We start from the raw sequence: 23219 nt of genomic DNA on the forward strand, positions 1-23219 counted from the left end.
ATAAATTACTTATTCTGCTTTCGCATAATTGGAGATTGCCTAAATTGGCGAATCCTTAAAAAAAAGAACGGAATTACTTTATAATCTGTTGTTACAAAAATGGAGCATTTCCTTTGTATTACTGTTTTGGATTGATATAAGTTACATGTAAAATTATAATTGTAGTTGGGTCTTCTATATTCCCCATAAATATGTAGATCATGATCTACTTTAGGCATTCCTCATTCGGCATATAGATCCTCTCAGAGATACTCTGAAAGCGTACGGACACACTTCATTTATCAAAGTATATTTCACCGAGCCAGTTCTCCGTGCGATTAGGGGAACGTGACTGTGAGCCTGCATTCGGGACATACCGGGTTCGAGCCCCATTGTCGGCAGCCTTGAAGATGGTTTTCCGTGGTTTCCTATTTTCATACCAGTTAAATGTTGGGGCTGGACCTTAATTAAGGCCACGACCTCTTCCTTCTTATTCCTAGTCTTTTTCTATGCCATCGTCGCCATAAGAACTATCTGTGTCGGTGTGACGTAAAGCAAAACGTAAAAAAAGTTGTTTGTCTCAGGTTAAACGTTTTACACAATTCGACAAACATCAAGGGTATCCTCCAGCACCAGTCATCAAACCTGTTACTTCATATTTCTTGTTATGTTAAGGAATAGTTGAATTGCAAGTAGCACACATCTTCTCATGTACAAATACATTATTCAAGTCTGAAGGTAGGGTCAATAATGAAACTATTAGTTGAACCCTTCTGGATAGCGATAATGTCGATTCACCAACCAGACTCTTTCTCTGCAAAGCCTCACGGCTTCCTCGTCTTCCACCTGGTAGTTTCTATCATGCAGGGCTGATACTATTGCTGATCTTATCCTATGGTAACGGGTGATCTTTAGTAGTTCTTCATTATTATACTACTGAAGGACTACGTAGCTAAACTGGCTAGGCATTACGTTCCTGTAGTCAGGATTGCAAGATGACGTTCCTTGGACTGGTGATTAAGGTAAGGGTGTATTCTGCCCGAAGGCAGGTCCGAACCTCTGCAGAGGTGTGCCTGAGCCGGAGTTTGCGTGCCGTAGGGTGGCCAGTTCCTTTCCGCTCCTCCATTCCCTTACCCCCACCAACAGCGCGTGGCAACCCATCCAAATCTTGAACCCGCTCAATGTTGCTTAACTTCGGAGATCTCACGAGATCCGGTGTTTCAAGACGGCTACGGCCGTTGGCTGATTGGTAATTAAGAGCACGTAAACCGAGGGATCCATGTCGGTAGATTTAAAGGTGCGTCAAAGAATCCCTCCCCTTAGAATCATTCTGAAAATCTAGCGCTCCTTAAGATGCGATAGTTTTTAAGCATGTATTGAAAATGGAATGAATGATGTCCCCGTCTAGCAGCGAGGATAGGAACTGTGCCGGCTGCTGAAGCCTGTCGCACTCCTCTCGGCAATGATTAATGACTGACAAATTAAATTATACTGGAGAGTGTTTCTGGGATGAAAGATAGCAGGTAAAACCGGATTGCCGGAGAACAATTTGTCACGCCTCTGCTTAGTCCAGCACAGATCTCACATAGAGTGACCGGGATTTGAACCACGGTACCCAACGGAGAGAGGCTGGCGCCGGAGGCACTGTTTACGACATTTGTTATTATTATTATTATTCTTACGGCCCACTAACTACATATTCACAGTTTTCGGAGAAGCTCAATTGCCGAAATTTAGTCCTACAGGAGTTGTTTTAAGTGCCGGTTAATCTACTCACAGGAGGCTGAGTATTTGAGCACGTTCAAATACCACCGTACTGAGCGAGGATCGAACCTGCCAAGTTGAGGTCAAGAGGCCAGCGCCTCAACCGTCTGAGCCACTAAGCCCGGCTTCTTCTTCATATTCTTCTTCTTCTTATTATTATTATTATTATTATGTGCGTATGGACCCAATGGATCACGCAAAGCTCTAACGATTCTGTTTCCTGAGTTGCCAAACAGCTCTCATCCTTTCTCCGTGGATCCTTTTTCGTTCTTCTGTCCACTTTGCTCTAGTCTTCTTTTTCACTTCGTTCTCTGGTTGCACTTTCTATCCATTAATTTTTTTCCTATAGAGGTTTCTGTCCGCGGTATCATGTGAGTTCATCTGGTCTTTTTCCAGATCTTCTGAGCTGTAGAAATTAGGTCAGCCAGTTCCTTGGTGTTGGATGAGATTTGAAATCCAACAGGTTTCCCCCCCCAAAAAATTTCAAATTATTATTATTATTATTATTATTATTATTATTATTATTATTATTATTATTATTATTATTATTATTATTATTATTATTATTATTATTTCCAGCTCCTTGGGTAAATTCGTCCAGGGAGTCCCGGGTTCGACTGCCGGCCAGGTCAGGGATTTTAACCTTCATTGGTTAATTCCGATGGCTGGTGGGCTGGAGGTAAACCAGCTTTGTTGTCTTTGAGCGAAGATGATGATGTCCTCTCGGCAGGTGCTGCCCGCAGTAGACCCGAGAGATTCCGTAAATTACTTCATGTGAAATCATGCCCGGAATATTTCAGGATTGAACAAATTATGTGACCTCTAATGTTAATTCGAGTTTCATTGTGCGTTCAGTGACCTCAGATCTGTCAGGCAGTTCCAGTCTCGTTGTGAAAATGTCGCCAACTGTTACTCTCATAGGACGTACCTGTAATAACTCGTACTGCTGCTACAATAATGAATAAATTTTCGTTCTCGTCCCGATGTAGTGCAGCTCTTTTCACGCATGTCTCCTATAGAGGTGAGCTGTATGTACTATTTTAACCACATACCACCCCTCCTGCAATCTTAAATCTCTGGCAGTAGCGGGAATCAAACTCAGGCCTCCGAGGACGCAGCTAACAGTCTAACCGTTATGCTACTGCTGCAGTAATAGAATACTTGAGCATTCCAAAGAGGCCAACAGAATTCAGCATTGAGTTCAAATGGCACTATCTATTGTATGACCATGTACAGCAAACGATCTCAGCTGATAGGATCTATATTTACCAAACCAAAACCAAACCAAACCCCATGGCAATACAGCCCTTGAAGGGCCTTGGCCTACCAAGCGACCGCTGCTCAGCCCGAATGCCTGCAGATTACGAGGTGTCGTGCGGTCAGCACGACGTATCCTCTCGGCCGTTATTCTTGGCTTTCTAGATCGGGGCCGCCATCTCACCGTCAGATAGCTCCTCAATTCTAATCACGTAGGCTGAGTGGACCTCGAACCAGCTCTAAGGTCCAGGTAAAAATCCCTGACCTGGCCGGGAATCGAACCCGGGGCCTCCGGGTAAGAGGCAGGCACGCTACCCCTACACCACGGGGCCGGCATCTATATTTACCTTTCATAATTAATACAATCTCAGCAGTAGGCCATCCAATGAAGTTTAATTCCAGTTGCCATTCAGTACGTTAAAACGAGGCGTCATAATTAACAGACAAGCGGACTGATTGACGTCAAACCAAGGTTCTGCTGACTATAATGAAGACTATACAATTCTTATTCTTCTTCTTCTACTACTACTTCCTCTTCTACTTGTTATTATTATTATTACTAACCGGTCCCGTGGTGCAGGGCTAGCGTGTCGGCCCCTTAATCGGAGGACCCGGGTTCGATTCCCGGACAGGCCAGGGATTTTTACCTCGATCTGAGGGGTGGTTCGAGGTCCACTCAGCCTACGTGATAACAATTATTGAGGAGTTATCTGACGGTGATATAGCGGCCCCGGTATCGAGAGCCAAGAATAATGGCCGAGAAGATTCGTCGTGCTGACCACACGACAGCTCGTAATCTGCTGGCCTTCGGGCTGAGCTGCGGTTGCTTGGTAGGCCAAGGCCCTTCCAGGGCTGTTGTCCCATGGGGTTTGGTTTTTATTATTATTATTATTATTATTATTATTATTATTACAGCAGATTTTCTCAACAATATAGCTTTGTGATCTGAGGATCTAGGTTCCAGATCATAATGGTCGAAGCAACATTCTAATGCAAACACTTAAATAAAAGGAAGGCAGAAAATTGCAAGGGTCCGCCTCAGGTGTAGTGGTTAATGTGATTAGTTGCCACCCCCGGAGGTCCTGGTCGGATTCCTGGCTCTGCCATAAAATTTGAAGAGCGGTACGAGATCTGGAACGGGGTCCACTCAGCCTCGGGAGGTCAACTGAGTAGGAGGGGTTCGATTCCCTCCTCAGCCATATTCGAAGTGGTTTTCCAAGGTTTCCCGCTTCTCCTCGAGGAAAATGACGGGGTGGTACCTAACTTAAGGCCATGGCCGATTATTTTCCTCTTATTTGTCTATCCCTCCCGACGTTCCCATCCCCCCACAGGGCCCCTGTTCAGCTTAGCAGGTGAGGCCTCCTGGGCAACGTAATTGTCCTCCTTCCCAGTTGTATCTCCTGACCCAAAGTATCACACTCCAGGATACTACCCTTGTGACGATAGAGGTGGGATCCGTCGCCGAGTCCCTGGAGGTTAAATGGAGTAAGAAAGGAAAGAGAAAGGGAATTAAGAAAGCAAAATTGTAGCGGTAATTATATTTGGCTTGATCAGTAGCTGAAAGAAGAGGCTTACCTGTGGTGTAAATACGTTTATATAGAGACAGTCTTCACTTCCATACACTTTATTCTCGCCCATGTCGAACTGGCTGCAAATGTTGCCTTCCTGAAAGGCTTCAAACGTTCCATTCCAAGGATCTGGGGCTACTGGGGCCTGAGGAACAAAATAAATGTGTTAGCCTACACCACAAATTATACAAGAAAGTGCAAATACAGTTTAAAACTGTACAACTATTAGAATCGTTACTGGAATATTTCTACCTCTGGTTTAATGAACTAATCAATAATTTGTCGACGGTTGATATACTACGTGGCATTCAGTATTATATGGATTCTAAGGAAGAGAGACATGAATTTTCATTTCGAAATTCGTACTTGCATTGCGTGAGATTTGTACCGTGACAGCAGGGTGATCAGGCAACTGATGACGTCACTCAGCTAATATGCCCTCGAACACTTACTTGAGAGGTGTTTCCCATGATTAATGTCACAAAATATTAACTGAGTTAGTAAATTAAGTGAATTCAGGTTACATGCCATATAAAACAATCTTTCAATTCATTCACAGTGAACTGCTGAAATTAATGCGTTCTCTAACGATAATAATATTACAAAGAGAGTATTTTTGTGAGATTTATTTCTTTGAATGTGGAGAGTGATCTTGGGGACCACAATTACTACTACTACTACTGTTACTAAATATTTTCATTCCTCCCCTGAAGGGGAAGGCGGGCCTCCAAGACGGCGACGCCGTCTCTCAGACCAGGAGATTTCTATCGGGGAAGGTGAGAGGGTTCGCGGCCATGTCCTACACTAGGAACTGTCCCGGCATTCGCCTCAGTGCAGGAGAATGGAAAACCACGGTAAAACATTCTCAGCACAGCCGATGGTGGGGACCAGCCCCTTTCCGTTCCCCGAATACAGAGGCGCAGAGCCACGGTAGAGCCGCGACCACCCTTCCTCCGCTCGGTTGGCCGGTCGGAGTGCAGAGCTGTCGGACTACGGACCAGTTGTGGCCACTTGTGGGCCGAGACCCACTTTGCATCCACCGACGAACCACCACCATTAGAAGGATTATTTTTTATTATATGCTATACGGTATATAGGATGGTCGGAATCAACGTGAATGGGGTATATGAACGTTAGAGCGTTGGTAATATTGATAAACAATTTGAAAAGAATAATTCGATATCTCGTGTCGTTGAGGGCGAATTAAAATGGGCTCCTGCGAGGTGGTTGCTAAGTCTGCGCCCTAAGAGCGCCAGTCAACGAAATAAGCTTCTCCTGGAGAGTATTTGAAACTGGACTTCCGTGCTAACAGGATCGCCCCATAACAAGTACGCTACGGTGACATCGGTGCGTTCGTGTTTGATGCCGATTTCTCGCAATGGCTCTCAAACCGATCTTTTTTTTTTTGCTAGGGGCTTTACGTCGCACCGACACAGATAGGTCTTATGGCGACGATGGGATAGGAAAGGCCTAGGAGTTGGAAGGAAGCGGCCGTGGCCTTAATTAAGGTACAGCCCCAGCATTTGCCTGGTGTGAAAATGGGAAACCACGGAAAACCATTTTCAGGGCTGCCGATAGTGGGATTCGAACCTACTATCTCCCGGATGCAAGCTCACAGCCGCGCGCCTCTACGCGCACGGCCAACTCGCCCGGTCAAACCGATCTTAAGCCGCGTGAAGATTTATCAACAATGTTTCGTGAAATGCACTTTAACGATGAGATCTGATTGGCTAACTTCAGGAGCTGATAAAATAAGAACGGCGCCATATTTCGACATTTTTTCAATTATTTTTCCTCTAATGGTTATATACCCGGTTAACGTCGTTTAGGACCGCCGTATATAATATTATATAAAGAGAGATTACAGACATACCTCTTCATTTTAGACTGTTATGCCTTCAGGCGTTCAGTCAGCTAGCCTCTGTGAATTTACTAATCGCCACCACCATACTCTATCTGTAACAATTTCTGTGGCCTCATTTAGTTCTATACCTCTTATCTTTAAATCGTTTGAAACTGAGTCTAACCATCATCGTATTGGTCTCCTTCCACCCCTCTTATCCTCCATAACAGAGTCCATTACATTCCTTAGTAACCTATCGTCCTTCATTCGCACCACATGACCCCAACACCGAAGCCGGTTTATGCGAACAGCTTCATTCATCGAGTTCATTCCTAACTTAGCCTTTATTTCATCATTCCGAGTACCCTCCTACCATTGTTCCCACCTGTTTGTACCAGCAATCATTCTCGCTACTTACATGTCTGTTACTTCTAAGTCATGAATAAGATATCCTGAGTTCACCCAGACTTCACTCCCAGAAAGCAAAGTTGGCCTGGAAACAAACCGATGTAATGATAGTGTCCGGGAGCTGACTTCCTTCTTACAGAATACTGTTGATCGCAGCTGCGAGCTCACTGCATTAGCTTTGCTGCACCTTGATTCAATCTCACTTACTATATTACCACCCTGGGAGTACACATATCCTAAATACTTGAAATTATCTACCTGTTCCAGCTTTGTGTCACCAATCTGACATTCAATTCTCTTGGATTTATTACCTACTGACACCAATTTAGTCTTAGAAAGGCTAATATTCTTACGATTATCAATGCACCTATTTTCAGGTTCCAAGATATTAGACTGCAGGCTTTCGGCACACTCTGCCATTAAGACCAGGTCGTCAGCATAGGCCAGACCGCTTACTACATATTTACATAATCGAATCCCTCTCTGCCACCTTAATACCTTTCAGCAGATGATCCATCTGCACTATGAACAATAAAGGAGAAAGACTGCAGCCTTGTCTAACCCCTGCAAGTACCTTGAACCAAGAACTCATTCTACTGTGGGGCCGATGACTTTCGATGTTAGGCCCCTTAAAACAACAAGCATCATCATCATCATCATCATCATCATCATCATCATCATCATCATTCTACTGTCAATTCTCACTGCAGCCTAATTGTCAACATAAATGCCTTTGATGGATTTTAATAATATATCCTTAATCCCATGAACCCATCCCGGCCCCCCCCCCCACCCAAGTATGGCGAACATAATTTCCCTCGGTACTCCGTCATATGGTTTCTCTAGATCTCCGAAACGTATCCAGAGAGAGATTTATTAAGGAGATAAATATGTCACCCTTCCTCCAATGAAGATATTTAGATCCGGAATACAATCAGCTTGTCTGCCTCTGTGGTGTAGTGGTTAGTGTGATTAGTTGCCACCCCCGGAGGCCCGGGTTCTGTTCCCGGCTCTGCCACGAAATTTGAAAACTGGTACGAGGGCTGGAACGGGGTCCACTCAGCCTCGGGAGGTCAACTGAGTAGAGGTGAGTTCGATTCTCACCTCAGTCAACCTGGACGTGGTTTTCCGTGGTTTTCCACTTCTCTTGCAGGCAAATGCCGGAATGGTACCTAACTTAAGGCCACGGCCGCTCCCTGCCCTCTTCCTTGTCTATCCCTTCCAAACTTCCCATCCCCCCACACGGCCCCTGTTCAGCATCGCAGGTGAGGCCGCCTGGGCGAGGTACTGGTCATCCTCCCCAGTTGTATCCTCCGACCCAGAGTCTGAAGCTCCAAGACACTGCCCTTGAGGCTGTAGAGGTGGGATCCCTCGCTGAGACCGGGGGGAAAACCGACCCTGGAGGGTAAACATATTAAGAAGAAGAAGAAGAATACAATCAGCTTACAATTTCAATAGAATTTACAAAAAGACAAAACGTAGAAATGTATAATTGTTAATGCTGTTATTGTCTTCTACTTTTGGAAAAGAATGTTATTCATGTTCTCAAGTATAGATGGAAATGAATGACCTGGATACAGTCCCACAGAATTTGTATTACTTTTCTTTTCTATTTTGTAGAATGAAAATTTCAAATTTTGGAGTTAAGTTTGATGTCTGACTATGGTGTGTACATGGGCCTATATCAATTCACGTTCGATAGGTAATTTGTACTTTCTGTCCGATAAGTCAAGCGTGGTACTTAATTAAATAGCTGGAGTTTCTAGGTCCGGATCCTGAACCTGATTGGAGTCTCTTTCAAAGCGAATGGTGGGATCTAAAAGCATTGATTTACTGGCATTTTGGCTGACGGCTATGATGTCAGCCCTTCGGTTAGAGCTAACACTAGAGGTACAGTGAACTTTCTCTTGGATACCCCTCTCTTACACACTGTCTCAAGGTTTGATCAATCGACGTTCTTACTTAGTGGATGCGAACGTTGATCAGTAGCGCCGGCAGAATCCCAGCACATGACCAGATAATTTTAAGAAATAAGAGTAAATTGGAAAATAAAATGTGAGTTTGGGACCGTTAAAGGTGAATACACAAAAACCGAACCCACCAAGTCTACGTAGAAATCAATTTTATATTGAAAAAAAATCCGTATGCATATTTTTCTTAACTCTATAGGTTGTCCGGGAAGACACACATTTTTGTTTTGGTAAATGGTTTATCCTATCAAAACAAAAATACTGCGTGCATCTATACTCGTGTCAAGGAAAGAAATGCAGGCTTTGAAATTAAATTTCCTACACAAATCTCCACATGCAATTTCTTCGTAACTCTAACAGTCTGCCATATAAATACGCCTTTTCGCTTTATAGCAGCATTTCAAGCAAACGATCCGAAGGGTTCGCGTGGTACAGCTGAGTGGATTGAGATGAAAATCTTTGTTGCCTTCCATTAGTGGTGTTCGTCATGGTTTCTCACTCTGTGCAAGAAAGTTTGTTAAGGTAGAAGGCAGGGTGAAATGAAATAAAATGTGGGTCAAGACTAAGGAAATGTACGTCTTGGTCTTTTGAAAGAGAATACACAGTGTGATCTGTTAGAAGTATAAGTAATGTTGCCTGGCTACGGGAACTTATACTCGAATTGAAGGCATTGGTGCAAAAACGAGGGGGGTTGCCTAGTTATACTTCCTCTTAAACCATTAATCACCACTACCACCACTCACCCTTGGTGTAAAAACAAGGCAAGTTCAAAATAATACTTCTTGAGAATTTTTTTTAAAGTGTTGCTAGCAAACTATATGGCTTGCGCACTATACTAGGAAAGGAACCGGAAATAAGTATGTATGTATTTTCCATAAGAAGTATATTATATTTGTAATTGGAATTATCCTTTTTTGCACCAATAATCTAAAATTTATGTTTTATATCCGTAAGATTTAAGCGCGGTCAATAGTGATTGGTTGCATAGCGTATGAACAAAATAAAAATTCATACTGTCCATAGTCTCATTTAATTAAATAAACAATCACTCACTTCACAAGATATCATCAATATGGTAATCTAGTGTATAAGGCGTATAACAACAAACAGTTTAGAAAAAAAAGAACACATTAAATCAGGTAAACAAACACTTGTAAAAAAATGAACAAAGCAAGATAAGACCTGTATTTACCAGATTCTTGGACCAAACACAACTGCAGCTATGTTTGCAACTAGGCGCATTTCCTTCAGATAAGACCATAAAAGTCTGGTTCATGCACCAATACATGCACATCATTATATAATAGGCGTAGGCAAGTTAATAAGTATCCGTGGTAGGTGTCAGCGTTATCAGATCAGTACAGCTTGCGCTGTTGCGATGTAAAGATGGCCGCACCACTCTCTGTTTGCACCAAGGAAGAACCTATTACAGACGTAGACAACGGTGCCATCTAGCGACTGGTGAGCACACAACGCAATAGAGCCAACCTAAAGGCAATTACAGCAAAATTGCAGATTTTTATTGACATGCCTTCGTATTATGCATGTTCCACCTCATTTATGACCAAAAGTGGACTAATCTGGTTTTTGCACCAATGCCCGCAATTGAAGTATTGGCTCACAAGGAAACACTTTCAACTGTACGACTCCAATCTGATTGAGATTTGGCACAACGACTAATAGGAATGTTTCATTCAGCCATGTCAAAATTAGATATCCAGTTGTATATTTAGCACCTGTTTCGGGGTGTCAAAGTGTGTTCATTTTAGCACCGCAGAAAGAGTGAGCGGCGGGAAGTAAGTAGACGTGGGGAAGTAATATGTGTGCGAGAGAGAAAGAGTGACACATGAACTACCCGGCTGTCCCGCCTCTACCTGCTACCCGCCGCTCTCTCCTATCTACGCGGTGCATAAATGAGCACACGTCGACACCCCGAAGCAGCTGCTAAATATACGACTGGGTATCTCATTGTTATACTGCTGAATAAAGCAATCCTACTGAAGTCCTTGTACCAAATCTCAATGAGATCGGAGACTTACAGATGGAATGATTTCTTTTTTTCAGGAGAGACGACGACAGAGAGGCTGATAACATGCACGTTGTTATTAGAATCCCAATTGAGGCGTTCGCGGACGCTGATAAAGAAGATAAACAGCAATGCAGTGGGTTGATAGGCCGTGTGAATGTAGGGCTCATCAGTTGAATTGACACGCCTTTTCAATACGCAACCTATCAGTGACAGATCATCAATCATGCCGAGTAAGCAATTAAATAGCGTTCTACCTCGCTGGGGAATATAATGAAAATCATGGATGTGTTTCCTGGCTGGGTGTCTATTTGGAATTAGCCCCAGGGATTCGTAACTTGGGGAGGGTGCGTTGTCGACCACGGGGCCCTTAGATGAACCCTGGCATTGCTTCCACTTACTTGTGCCAGGCTCCTCACTTTCATCTATCCTTTCCGATCTCCCTTGGTCAACTCTTCTTCTTTTCAGACCCCGACGGTTATTAGAGCATTCGAGGCCTAGCGAGCCTTTCATTTCCACGCACTTCATAGCCCTTGTCTACCCTAACATATATTAACTCTGGTCCAGGGTGACTGACTCGTGACCTACGGCCTAGCTGGTGGCAATGACTTGGTATCAGAAGTAGTTTGGAAAATACTCTGTAGGGTGAAGATCGGAAGAAATATGGAAGTACTTTCTCATTCTACAGGTAGCTTGGCGTATGGGATACCCTGGAAGATGTACAGTATAATGGAGCTGAGATGAGAGAATTGACTACTTTTCCCTTCACAGTGCTTTGTACCACTGGTAACGCCAAAGAAATGGATTATTACGGACTAGATACTTGTAAGTACCTTTGGAATCATTTATTTCACTTTAGCTGAAATCTACTTGTATTGAAACATGTACCTCAGAGAAATTCCACGAGCACTTTCGTCTGGCAGGAATGTCACTAACGAAAGGATCTGAGTTGCCCCAATCAATGGAAATGCGTGAAGAATTAAAATTGAACATGTAGATCTTAACACCTTACCTTAAAACGGAGCTGTCCTACAGGCGGCTTGGCGTACGGGATACCCTGGAAACTGTAGAATGGAGCTGTGACGGTAGAACTGACCATCTTCCCCTTCACAGTGCCTTGTGCCAGATTTACAAGGGGGAAGTTTTCTTGAGGATGAACTTCCATCAGGAACATTGTCGTTAACATCAATAGATACAACGGTATAGGTGAAGTGGCGTTCATTATTCTGTCAAAAATTGAGGCATTAGATATGAGTTCTTTAGTAAGCTATAAGGAACATGAATAATTCAACGTAAATACATACACATTTTATTATTTTATTTGTATAATATATATATATATAAATGTGTGTGTGGTATTCTGGTTATTGTAAACATAAATACGTAGTATATACACTACCTTTTCCTTTAAAGCCAACACAATGGTTTATTTACTAGCGAATGAGTGAAATGGATTGTAAACAAAACAGTGACAACACAGATCATTGCAAAAGTTCCCTATGATTCTTAAAATTCCCATTCCATTCCTTTAGTATTATCAATGAACAAGCTCTGGACTTTCCGCGAAATGTGTGGCATTCGCACATGCCATCAGCCAGATGGTTTCGGTTGATCACAGAAATGGAACGCCCTACTGCTCGGAACAATGAGGGAATATCGGAAAATCTTATGCCTCGGAGGGGTTATTTCAACCAGGGAACAACTCCAATTCGCAAGAACTCATATTAGGGTAAAATGGAGGATGTTCCAAGACTTACCAACGCCACTTGCACAACACGATAGTTAATGCGTCCTCCACACGGCAACGTGCATTGTCAAGCAATATGCAAGGTGGATTATCTCGCAGAAAATATAGACGTTTCCACCGCATAGTCAGACGCATGTAGTGATCAAGGAAATACCAACAGACAGTTTCACTGTGAGATACAGCATTATTAATCAAAATACCTTCAACGCCGTATGCCGCCATCAACATTACACTTCCTGTCTGGTTCCTGTCAAGTTTTACTTGGACGCGGCGATCCTGGGTGGCGCCATTCATTCGATTGCCGAGTTTCACCAAGCCAATGCTTCGACAATGTCCACAATACGCCGTAGAATTCATTGTGGTATGTCTCGAAGTAGGCACCAGTTACATCATACGGTCCCATTTCTGCAGGTCTGTGAATTGGTGGGGAAACCCACGGGATGCAGTTTTCCTCAGCCTGAGAATGTTATTCAACACGAGGATAATTCTCGTACAGTCCATCGGTGGTCTAGTGAAATGTGGATTCAAACTGACTCTATCTTGTTATCAGAAATGGACGACCGACCTGTGTGGGATAAATCCGCAGACAAGTTGCGACTCCCACGGAACGCACCTATTCATCGTTCAAAATTCCGATGTAATAATTGATCGGTGTCATAGGCTTCATATAAGTCTTAATGATATTTGTGTTTGTTTTTGCTACAGAACACCTGTATTTTGATCCTCGGTCGCTTTTATACCTTTGTTAATATGTATTACGGCGGCTTCAGAAGCCCAATACCGTCGTAATCAGAAAAGACCATAGCATATCTCTTATTCTTTTACCTCTAACGGTTCACGAGTTATTTGAGTTGGACCACTGAGGTGAATAACCCTGTATATATAAGAATTGAAGAAGTAAAGCTGAATGTTCATAATTAACACCATATTTTCATGCCGAATGATGTTTGGAGAACTATGCTTTATAAGAACTCAAGATCCCATCAGAAAACATCTCCACCTAACCTCAAAAGTAGAAACCGTAACCATGCCCTTTAAATCTCATACATATGCGCACCTCGAGAATGTTTCAATGGGACTTTGCAGAGACGTGGAAGGCAAAGGTTTCCCCAATTATCCTAGTAACATCGGCACTGATAAAGGAGGTTTTGAGCTGAATAATACCAATTGCAATTAAATGGAAAGACGAGAAATTCGGACGTAACAAACGTAATGATAATAGTCACTCACTTGTTGTCGACCACCTCGTCTCCTTCCTCCCAACTCTTCCGAGCCCAAACTTTGCAACATTTTTGTAACGCAATTGTCGGTAACCACCCAGAACAAATCGAGATGCTTTTCTTCAGATGCTCTCCAGTTCTTGAATCAAGTAATCCTGGTGAGGGTCGTACACACAGAAACCATACTCCAGTAGGGATCTTACAAGAGACGTTCATGCCTTCTCGTTTACATCCTTACTACAACCCCCTAAATACCCTCATAACCATGTGCATAGTTCTGTACTATTCATTTAAATCCCATTTATGTGATTACCCCAATGGTGATCTTTCCTTAGGTACTTACAACGATCCCCTAAAGGAGCTTTACCCCCATCAACTCAGTAATTACAACTGATAGGACTTCTCCTATTTGTGCAACTCACAACCTGACTTTTAACACCGTTTATCATCGTACCATTGCCTGCTGTCAATCTCACAACATTATCGAGGTCATTTTTTAGATTCTCACAATCTTGTAGCTAATTTATTACTCTATACAGAATAGCACCATCTGCAAAAATCCTTATATCTGATTCTACTTTTTTACTCATATCATTACATATATAAGAAAATATTGAGGTTCAATAAAATTGCCTTGAGGATCTCCCCTTTGAATTGTTACAGGGTCAAATAAAACTTCCCCTACTCCAATTCTCCGAGATCAATTTTCTAGAAATGTAGCCAACTATTCAGTCACTTTTTTTCTAGTATTATTGCAATCATTTTTGCCACTAGTCTCCCATAACATACCCTATCAAATGCCTCAGATAGGTCAGTCGATACAGTCCATTTGACCTCCTGAATCCAATATATCTACTATATCTTGCTGTAATTCTACAAGTTGAGCTTCAGTGGAATAAACGTCCTAAACCCGAACTGCCTCTTATGGAAGCAATTATTAATTTCGTACACATATCTAATATAATCAGAAGGAATGCTTTCCCAAAGCCTAAATGCAATGCAAGTCACACTCACTGGCCTGTAATTTTCAGATTTATTTCTTTCACCACTGATATTCATTTAGGGCAATCGCCCCGGTGGCAGATTCCCTATCTGCTGATTTCCTAGATTTTTCTTAAATGATTACAAATAAATAGGAAATTTATTAAACATCTGCCCTGCTAAGTTATTCCAATGCCAATCTCCCCGTCCTATAAACGGTTATTTGCCCCAGTTTGTCCCCCTGAATTCGAAATTTTATACACAGGAGCTACTATGGCAACTCTCCATTCATTTCGTATAGTTTCTTCAGGCAAACAATAACCAAATAAGTACTTCAGATATGGTACTACCTAGGTATATCCCAACCTAATGTCTTTAATATATCTCCCCAGATCTCATCAATTACAGCATCTTTTATAGTTTTCAACTTGTTTACCTTATTGCAAATATCGTTATCACAGGGATATTTAAATACTCCTTTAGTATTAATCACCTCTCCTATCTGGACATTATCCTTGTAACCAACAATATTTACATACTGCTGACTGAATACTTCTATATTTTGAAGATGCCCGCATACACACTCCCCTTGTGCATTAATGATTCCTGGAATGTCCTTAATGGAACCTGTTTCTGCCTTAAAGTACCTATACACACCGTTTCATTTATATGACTGCCAATTATGCTTGCCATAATGTTATCCTTACCTGACACCTTTGCGAAATTCAGTTTCCTAGTAAGTTCCTCCAGATTCTCCTTATTTCCACAGCCATTCCTCACTATATTTCCTTCCAGCCTGCACCTCCTCCTTAGTCCCTTTGCTTCCCTGTTATAATATACTGGACCTTTACAATTCCTTACTACATTTAAAGGTACAAACTTGTTTTCATATTCCTCAACAATTGCTTTAAACCCATACCAGTGTCTGTTTACATTTTTATATACCGTTTTCCCCCGATCGTGTTTAATATTTTTAACTCCCTCATGACTGTTTTATCAGTCTTTTGGTACTGCCTAATAGCTCTACTGTGAAGACCTTTCTATCACATTTATTTTCAACTATGACACAAGCAGCTTCGTGATCACTAATACCATCTTAATTTAATGCTTTTTTACTATCCATTTGGTAATTAATTATTTTAAAAGAAGAAAATGTTAAAAGAGGAATTGTAACATTTTACGATCTATTTATTTCTGGTATGCTTTGTGCATAGCAGTCTCCTGTTGTACGAAACAGAATTTAGAAAAAATATTATTATCTACAATTTTGCTTTACGTCTCACTGACACAGATAGGTCTTATAGCGACGATGGGATAGGAAAGAGCTAAGAACGGTAAGGAAGCGGCCGTGGCTTTAATTAAGGTACAGCCCTAGCATTTGTCTGGTGCTAAAATGGGAAACCACGGAAAACCATCTTCAGCTTCAGGGCTGCGGACAGTGCGGTTAGAATCCACTATCTCCCGGGTTCATGCACACAGCCGCCCGCCCCTAGCCACACAGCCAATTCACCCGGCATTACTACGGTATTATTATTATTATTATTATTATTATTATTATTATTATTATTAAGTTCAGTGAAGGCTCTTTTGCATATGTATCTCCTGTAGACCAAGCGAGTGACCTCGTGGTTTGGATCACGTAGCTGTCAGCTTTAATTCGGGAGATAGTGGGTTCAAACCCCACTGTCGGCAGCCCTGAATATGGATTTCCGTGGTTATCCATTTTATTATCAGGCAAATGCTAAGGATGTAACTTAATAAAGACCACGGCAGTTTCCTTCCCGATTCAACCCTTTACTATCGCATCGTCGCCAAACGGCCTATATCTCCGTCGGTGCAACGTGAAGTTGTAAAAATAAAACTATAGCCGGTTTTCACAGGAAAAATAACGAAATGACATGACTTAGGACGAGTTTGTTGGAGTAAATGAAACTTGGTTGAAAAAGCCCATTTCTAGTAGCATGGTCGAGATAAATGGATATCGTCTATACAGGCATGACAGAGTTGACAGGAGAGGAGGAGTAGTAGCTTTATACTTTAGGGACGATGTCAGTAGTAAATAAGTCTACAACTCTATCATCTTTACTGAGCCGTTACCAGAGCCCGTGTTGTTTGCGATTGCCTTAATTGGTTTTATCAACAAGCCCCCACGTGTGGAGCATATGCCCGAGTTTGAAAACATTCTACATCGATTATTACCAACTTACAAGCATATATTAATATTCGGAGACCTCAGTACTGACACATTACAGGAGACAAGTTACGCGATGCAGATTCTAAATATATTCCAGCCATGTAACATGACAGAATTACCACTACATCCGACTAACCACACTATCGGAAGCTCCTCGTCCTCCCATAATGTTCTTGATTTATGGTTACCAATAATCATCATGAAGTTTAGTCGCTTGTATAGATTCCCTGTTCATATATTTCTAAGCTTGGCTTGCTATACCTGTCATATTCTCTTTAAGTGCCAAAATGTAAAGTGAAATATATCACTTTCAGGGACATAAAATATATATACATATAAGCCTGTGAGTGACATTAGACTGGACACTTCAAATTACTCTTGATAGGACATATCATGAATTGCAGTGATATTAAACTGCTAAAGTTTAATTCCATCTTGCCTGGTCTCCTCGACAACATGCTCCAAAACGTAGAGGTGAAGTATCTAAACCTCCATCCCTCCTCCCCCCCCCCCCAAATGGCTAACTGACGACGTTAAACGTATGATCTCCCAACGAGATGCGTTACCACGGATATATAGACAAACCAGTTCTTCTACCGTGTTTGAACAGTATCGGGCTCTAAACAACAAAATTAATGTAGTAATTCGAAATAAGCAATTATCCTAACACGAACAACTAGCTATTAATTTGAATGCAGAACGCACATAGAGACAGCTTCATTCCTTGGAAATAGGGAAACCTAGTAGTTGCGACCCAGATACTCCACTTGACAACTTTAAAAAAAGCTTTTCTCTATCGCTAAAATTAAGCATGAACCATACACAATAAACCATACTATAAACAAATGTTTGATACAACCGCCACCAAATAGACCAGTGTCCATATTTTATACTGTTAATGAAATTGAGGTTAAAGTGGACTGCTTTCAGTCAAATTAAATGACACTAGAGTTGATGATCTCATAATTAACACTAAAAGCGTTTTAGATCTCATTTGCTCAGTAATTGCTGGCATAGGTAATTTACGCCTCAGTTCTGGAACGTATCCAAGGATATGGAAAGATGCCACCATAAATCATGTACCAAAGAAGTCCACAGCTGTTCACTTATCACACTATCGGCCGGTGTGTATACTTCAATCTCTCTCCAAACCCTTCAAACGGATAATCAATCGGCAACTAACCGATTATCTTAACGAACATCCTATGTTTGACCATTTTCAGCCAGGATCCACTAAACTACTAAACTATTGAAGGTTACGGATTGCATTAGATAAGCAATGAGTGAACAGCAGGTAACAGTATTTACTCCCTGATTTTAGTAGTGCATTTGACACGGTAAATATTTATTGTTGGGCAAAATAAAATCCCCTAGTATAAATCAGACTGCTTTATGACTCTTTAGCTCTCATCTCACTAACCACAGACAACCAGTTTTCATTAAAAATAGGACTTATAATGGACAGTGAAACAAACAGGGGTACCACAAGGCTATCTACTTGGGCCATTAATGTTTATATTGTACATAAATGACATATCATTTCAATTGAAATCTTATAAATACCATTTATATGTTGAGGACCTTCATATATACTATCATAAAAAACTGGAAGATATTCGTTTATCTAGTGACAGAATGAATGCTGACTTGTAAAATATATCACCGTATGCTTGTGAAAACTATATATTAATCAATTCCTTCACGATAAAATATATTATACAGTGAATAAAAATAAGGCACGGCCAAACATTCAGGATACATTCCTCATACATAGAAGAAGAAAGTATGAAATATGGGCGAGGGCCCGGAAACACTTTATTTCCATGTTAGAACACATTTTCCATAACTCTATATAGTACATTAATCATGGGAAATGCGCAGAAATAGAACGTTCCAACATACCACATGAACCACTTTCTTACATGAAATATGTAAAATGCCCTCCGTCACTACCACTGATCAGAGACTTGGTAAAGTCAATGTGGGCATGGTCAGCAAATTTTTGAGCAACAAAATGCTGCTATTAATAAGACATAGTACCAGTGATAACAGGGCATTCAGGGTCCTCTTAAAATTACGATACCTACGGCTGATGCTCATTCCAGTTCCATAGTATCTGGTGTCTCGAATATTTGAGCCACTCTCCACGCCTTCAGCTGTTGTCCGTGTTTCAAATACATGAACTATTAGAGGTCTAAACAGACGCTGAAGTGCTGGATTTTCTTCTAGAGGAGTTATTTAGCTCAGCACGTGAAGGACACATATTTAACCGGTATAGTTCCCTCAAATGCCTCCTACCTCATCATAAACAGTCTGAAGAGCAGAAAACTTACAACTGTCCACTTTTTCCGTAGAAATCTTCCTACAATTAGTCGCCTCCAGTCGGGATTACAAAACGGGTTGCATGAAAAGTCGGTTGCTTAAAGCTGCAGTCACTTTGAAAGTGTATTTTTGTGCTGAGATATACCTGTGTCATTTCTTCCTCCCATTCAGCTCCCTACTTTTGGATGAATTCCTCTTACGTCGAACCAATGAGTCCAATTTACAGTATATTATGAAAACAATAAACTGTTAGTTAACAGAAATCTGCGAATAGAACTCTTGTTTCTGGTGCCAAACCTTAGAAGAAGACTATATAATTCCAACGTTCGTACTTTATGAAAGCATGGTTCCTGGCAAGAATAACTTTTTAATAGAACAGTGCTTTCGAAAAGTACGAACGTTGGAATATGGATATGGACGTGCAGATCAATGAATGTTAACTCACGTATAAATACAGGTAACTTGAGGAGCATTCAGTAAACAGCAACCGGAAATAATGTCGTATAACAATCTGAATAACCTTGGTGTTAAAGCGACACTAACGGTAGCGAACGTGCTATGAAAATGCCTTTCCTTAATGACCCAATTATCGGCAACACATTTGCCGCCAGATTAGTGGAGTTTTTATATTGCAAAGAGATTAAATATTCAGACAAGGGAAATAAACACACATTACAATGTTAGATAATTAATGTTCAAACAATAAGCGTTGTATGATTTTAGAAGACAAAGGTCTTTCTCTCTCGTATATACACAAATTAGTTCTATGCATATTCAAGTCTGACTCCACGGCTGAATGGTCGACGTAAAGGCCTTCAGTTCATAGGGTCACGTGTTCGATTCCCGCCCGGGTCGCAGATTTTAATTGTGTCTGATTAATTCTTCAGGCTCTTCTTCACATTCAGACAACACACCATACTACCAACCACCACTGACACACGAAATGAGTATGACATCCTTTCATATATGATTGACGTCGGGAAGGCAATCCAGCCCTAAAGCAGGGCCAAAGCCAATGTATGACATAATTCAAACCTGCGATCTCACTAGTACGGAAAATGTGGTGGAAGAAAAGTTTCTGTGTATATTTAGAATTGATTCGTAATTTTGTTCCTTTTCATGGATCTGTACCTCCCTTTCTTGTTAAAAAATTATTGAAAGCTGAGATCTGATGATCTGATGAGACCATACCAGTCAAATTTTTGGACTGTGTAAATATTTATGTCACTGTTATAATCACTGCTCTGTTATACCGCAACTATATGCTACTCAGCCAGGATGACTTTTGTGGGAGTTTGCTAAGATTCAATTACATTTAGAGACTGTTACACAATATAGCACGAGAGGTCTTTAGTATTCTGACCTGAATGATATCGCGTGCACTGGTTTTTTTTACAACCTTGAGGAATGATTATCTCAGTCGGGATCGAACCTGAGATCTATAATAAGTCAGACCTTGCAGAAGATATGAAGTAAACGGAGAGAAACACTATCTCCTCTGACTCGTTGTAGCAGAGGACAGAAATATTTTGGTGATGAATTTCCTACGACTTAGAGTGTGATCTAAGGTAATTAATCATATCTGATAACCTTATTGAAGGTATTGTCCTAGCCTTGGCTATGAACACGATACTCAATGTCACCTAAATTGAGAACTTTCTTCCTTGTTCTAGAAGCTAGTGAATAATAGAATGCCGTTCCCGTTTGTTTCACTGATTCGTGTCGAGGACCTACCACTTGACTGTATACTAAAATAACTAACCCCCTGGCACTACAGTCCTGAAGGGTCTTGGCCTACCAAGCGACCGCTGCTCAGCCCGTAGGCCTGCAGATTACGAGGTGTCGTGTGGTCAGCACGTTGAATCCTCTCGGCCATTATTCTTGGCTTTCTAGACCGGAGCAGCTATTTCACTGTTAGACAGCTCCTCAATTTTAATCACGTAGGCTGAGTGGACCCCGAACCAGCCCTCAGATCCGGGTAGAAATCCCTGACCTTGCCGGGAATCAAATCCGGGGCCTCCGGGTAAGAGGCAGTCACGCTACCCCTACACCACGGGGCCGGCACTTTAAGTATACTCAAATATAAATATATGTAGTGCTCTCGTCCTGATTTTTTGAAGGGATGAGCAATCACATCTGTTTTGCGAGTGCGATGTCTGTCGACGGAAGTGCTTCGACTATGTTCAACGCGGGATAGCTACTGGCAGGAAGGTCATGTACGAGGGTTAGAACTTTACTAGTGGCAAGTATTTAATTACAACTGAAGCAAAAGATAGACACGTCACCAACTTCTTCTGTCTTTCAAAGTAGTCACCAGCATTGTGTACAACCCGTTGCCAGAGATATGGATGTGGTAGGATATCTTTAGCAGCGCCTCTAGTGTTGATAGTTCGACTGGAGCAATCTAGTGCCTGATAAATCTCTGGAACAGTTCTGAAGCGAATGCAATTGAATGTGCCAGAGGTAGTACAGCACAACAGTGTCGTCAAGGTCTTCAAAAGGCTTTCGGGAAGTCTGCATTGTTTTACAGAGTAGCACGGTGGGTAAAAGCCCTCAACGAGGAACGCCAAAGTTTGGCAGATTTGAGTGAAGAAGGGTAGATATGGCTTATCGCCTGTTATTTTCGGACGCAATTTGGTTAAGCGTGTCCCGATGCGCTTGGCACAATGAAAATATTGATGACGTGTTTTGTGTAAATACAACAATTCATCAGCGGAAGGAAATATTTAATTTTTACTCACAGGGATCACGTCGGGATCACCAACTTGTAGTCTCCCGTACGGAAATAATATGCATTTCTTTTTCAGGTTACATTAACACTACATCTATAAAGACGATGAAACTACAGTATAAATTTATTTATCTTAATCTAGCAAAAGAATAAATAACAGGAATGTTCGTAATTGAGTAGATGACGTCTCCGTGATTTTGACAGGTTGAACACGACCTGATTTAGGTTTCACTGCTGCTTTCGTGGTTTTTTGTTGTTGACTTAACCTATAAAATTTCCTTTGCAGTGTTTTCACGATGTGGATGAACGTAGGCTAGGCTAATTCAAAGGAAAAGCTATCAAGATTGTCCCATAAGTCCTCATTCAGAGTGTTACTAAGATATAAATGCAAACATACTGTTCGTTTGGAAACGAAATTCATTTGCCGTCGGGTGTAATATATTATTTCAATAGAGAAACAGGTTACATCTTTAGTACAGCTTACTTCCCGGTAATTGCTTCACGTAGAGATCAACAATAGTTCGCAGCACAGAACACATCTTGACAACCTGTGCTATTACATTCGTCTGACGTAGATCAATCAAAACGTCGACGCCTTCTTTTCATATTTTCTAGCCCAAAAATGAATGTAAGTATAATTATGCAGAATGTTCCTAATTATGGGATAACTCGAGTGATCAGTTGATAGTGAGTCAATATTGAATAATAAGTACGATTTATGAAGTTTCAACTCCGCCATTGCCCTGTCCCAAGTCCGGGATGAGAGATGAGGAGGTTTGGCTAGTTTGGCGAACAGATATATAACCGCTTTGGGGAAAGTAGCGGGATACTACCTCATTATATTCCCTAGAAAAACACTGAATAGCTCTGTTTTCAAAATTAGACTATATAATTCCGGAGGTAAAACTACCCCTCATTCAGATCTCCGTAAGGGAACTGCATTGAGATCAGATGGAGTTAAGGAGGAAGAACAGGCAATAAAGAATAGGAAGAAAGAAGATAAGTTACGTATTGGAACGTGAAATGTCGTTACACATCTATTGGCTGGACAAGTCGAAAATGCCAAGCAGGAGATGAAAACTGGATTGGATATATTGGGAGTGTGTGAAATGAGGTGGGGAGGAAGTGGATAGATGGAAAGTGGAAATTATACGATGTTTCACTCACGAAAAGAGAAGAAATGGCGTAAAAGAGTGGGTATAATGATAG

At 41.5% G+C, this 23219-nt stretch overlaps 1 protein-coding gene across 1 annotated transcript in view; it reads right to left on the minus strand.

The window, feature by feature from the left end:
• Positions 1–12003, minus strand: part of LOC136877732 (juvenile hormone esterase-like) — a 36163-nt gene extending 24160 nt beyond the window's left edge. The window contains exons 1-2 of the mRNA XM_067151942.2: positions 11828–12003; positions 4576–4713 (exon numbers count right to left, since the gene is read on the minus strand). Coding sequence (XP_067008043.2) covers positions 4576–4713; positions 11828–12001 — 312 coding nt within the window. The 5' untranslated portion in view covers positions 12002–12003. The remainder of the gene's footprint in view (positions 1–4575; positions 4714–11827) is intronic.
• Positions 12004–23219: the final 11216 nt, after the last annotated feature.

The sequence above is a fragment of the Anabrus simplex genome, chromosome 7 (genome assembly GCF_040414725.1).
Source record: "Anabrus simplex isolate iqAnaSimp1 chromosome 7, ASM4041472v1, whole genome shotgun sequence".
NCBI lineage: Eukaryota > Metazoa > Arthropoda > Insecta > Orthoptera > Tettigoniidae > Anabrus > Anabrus simplex.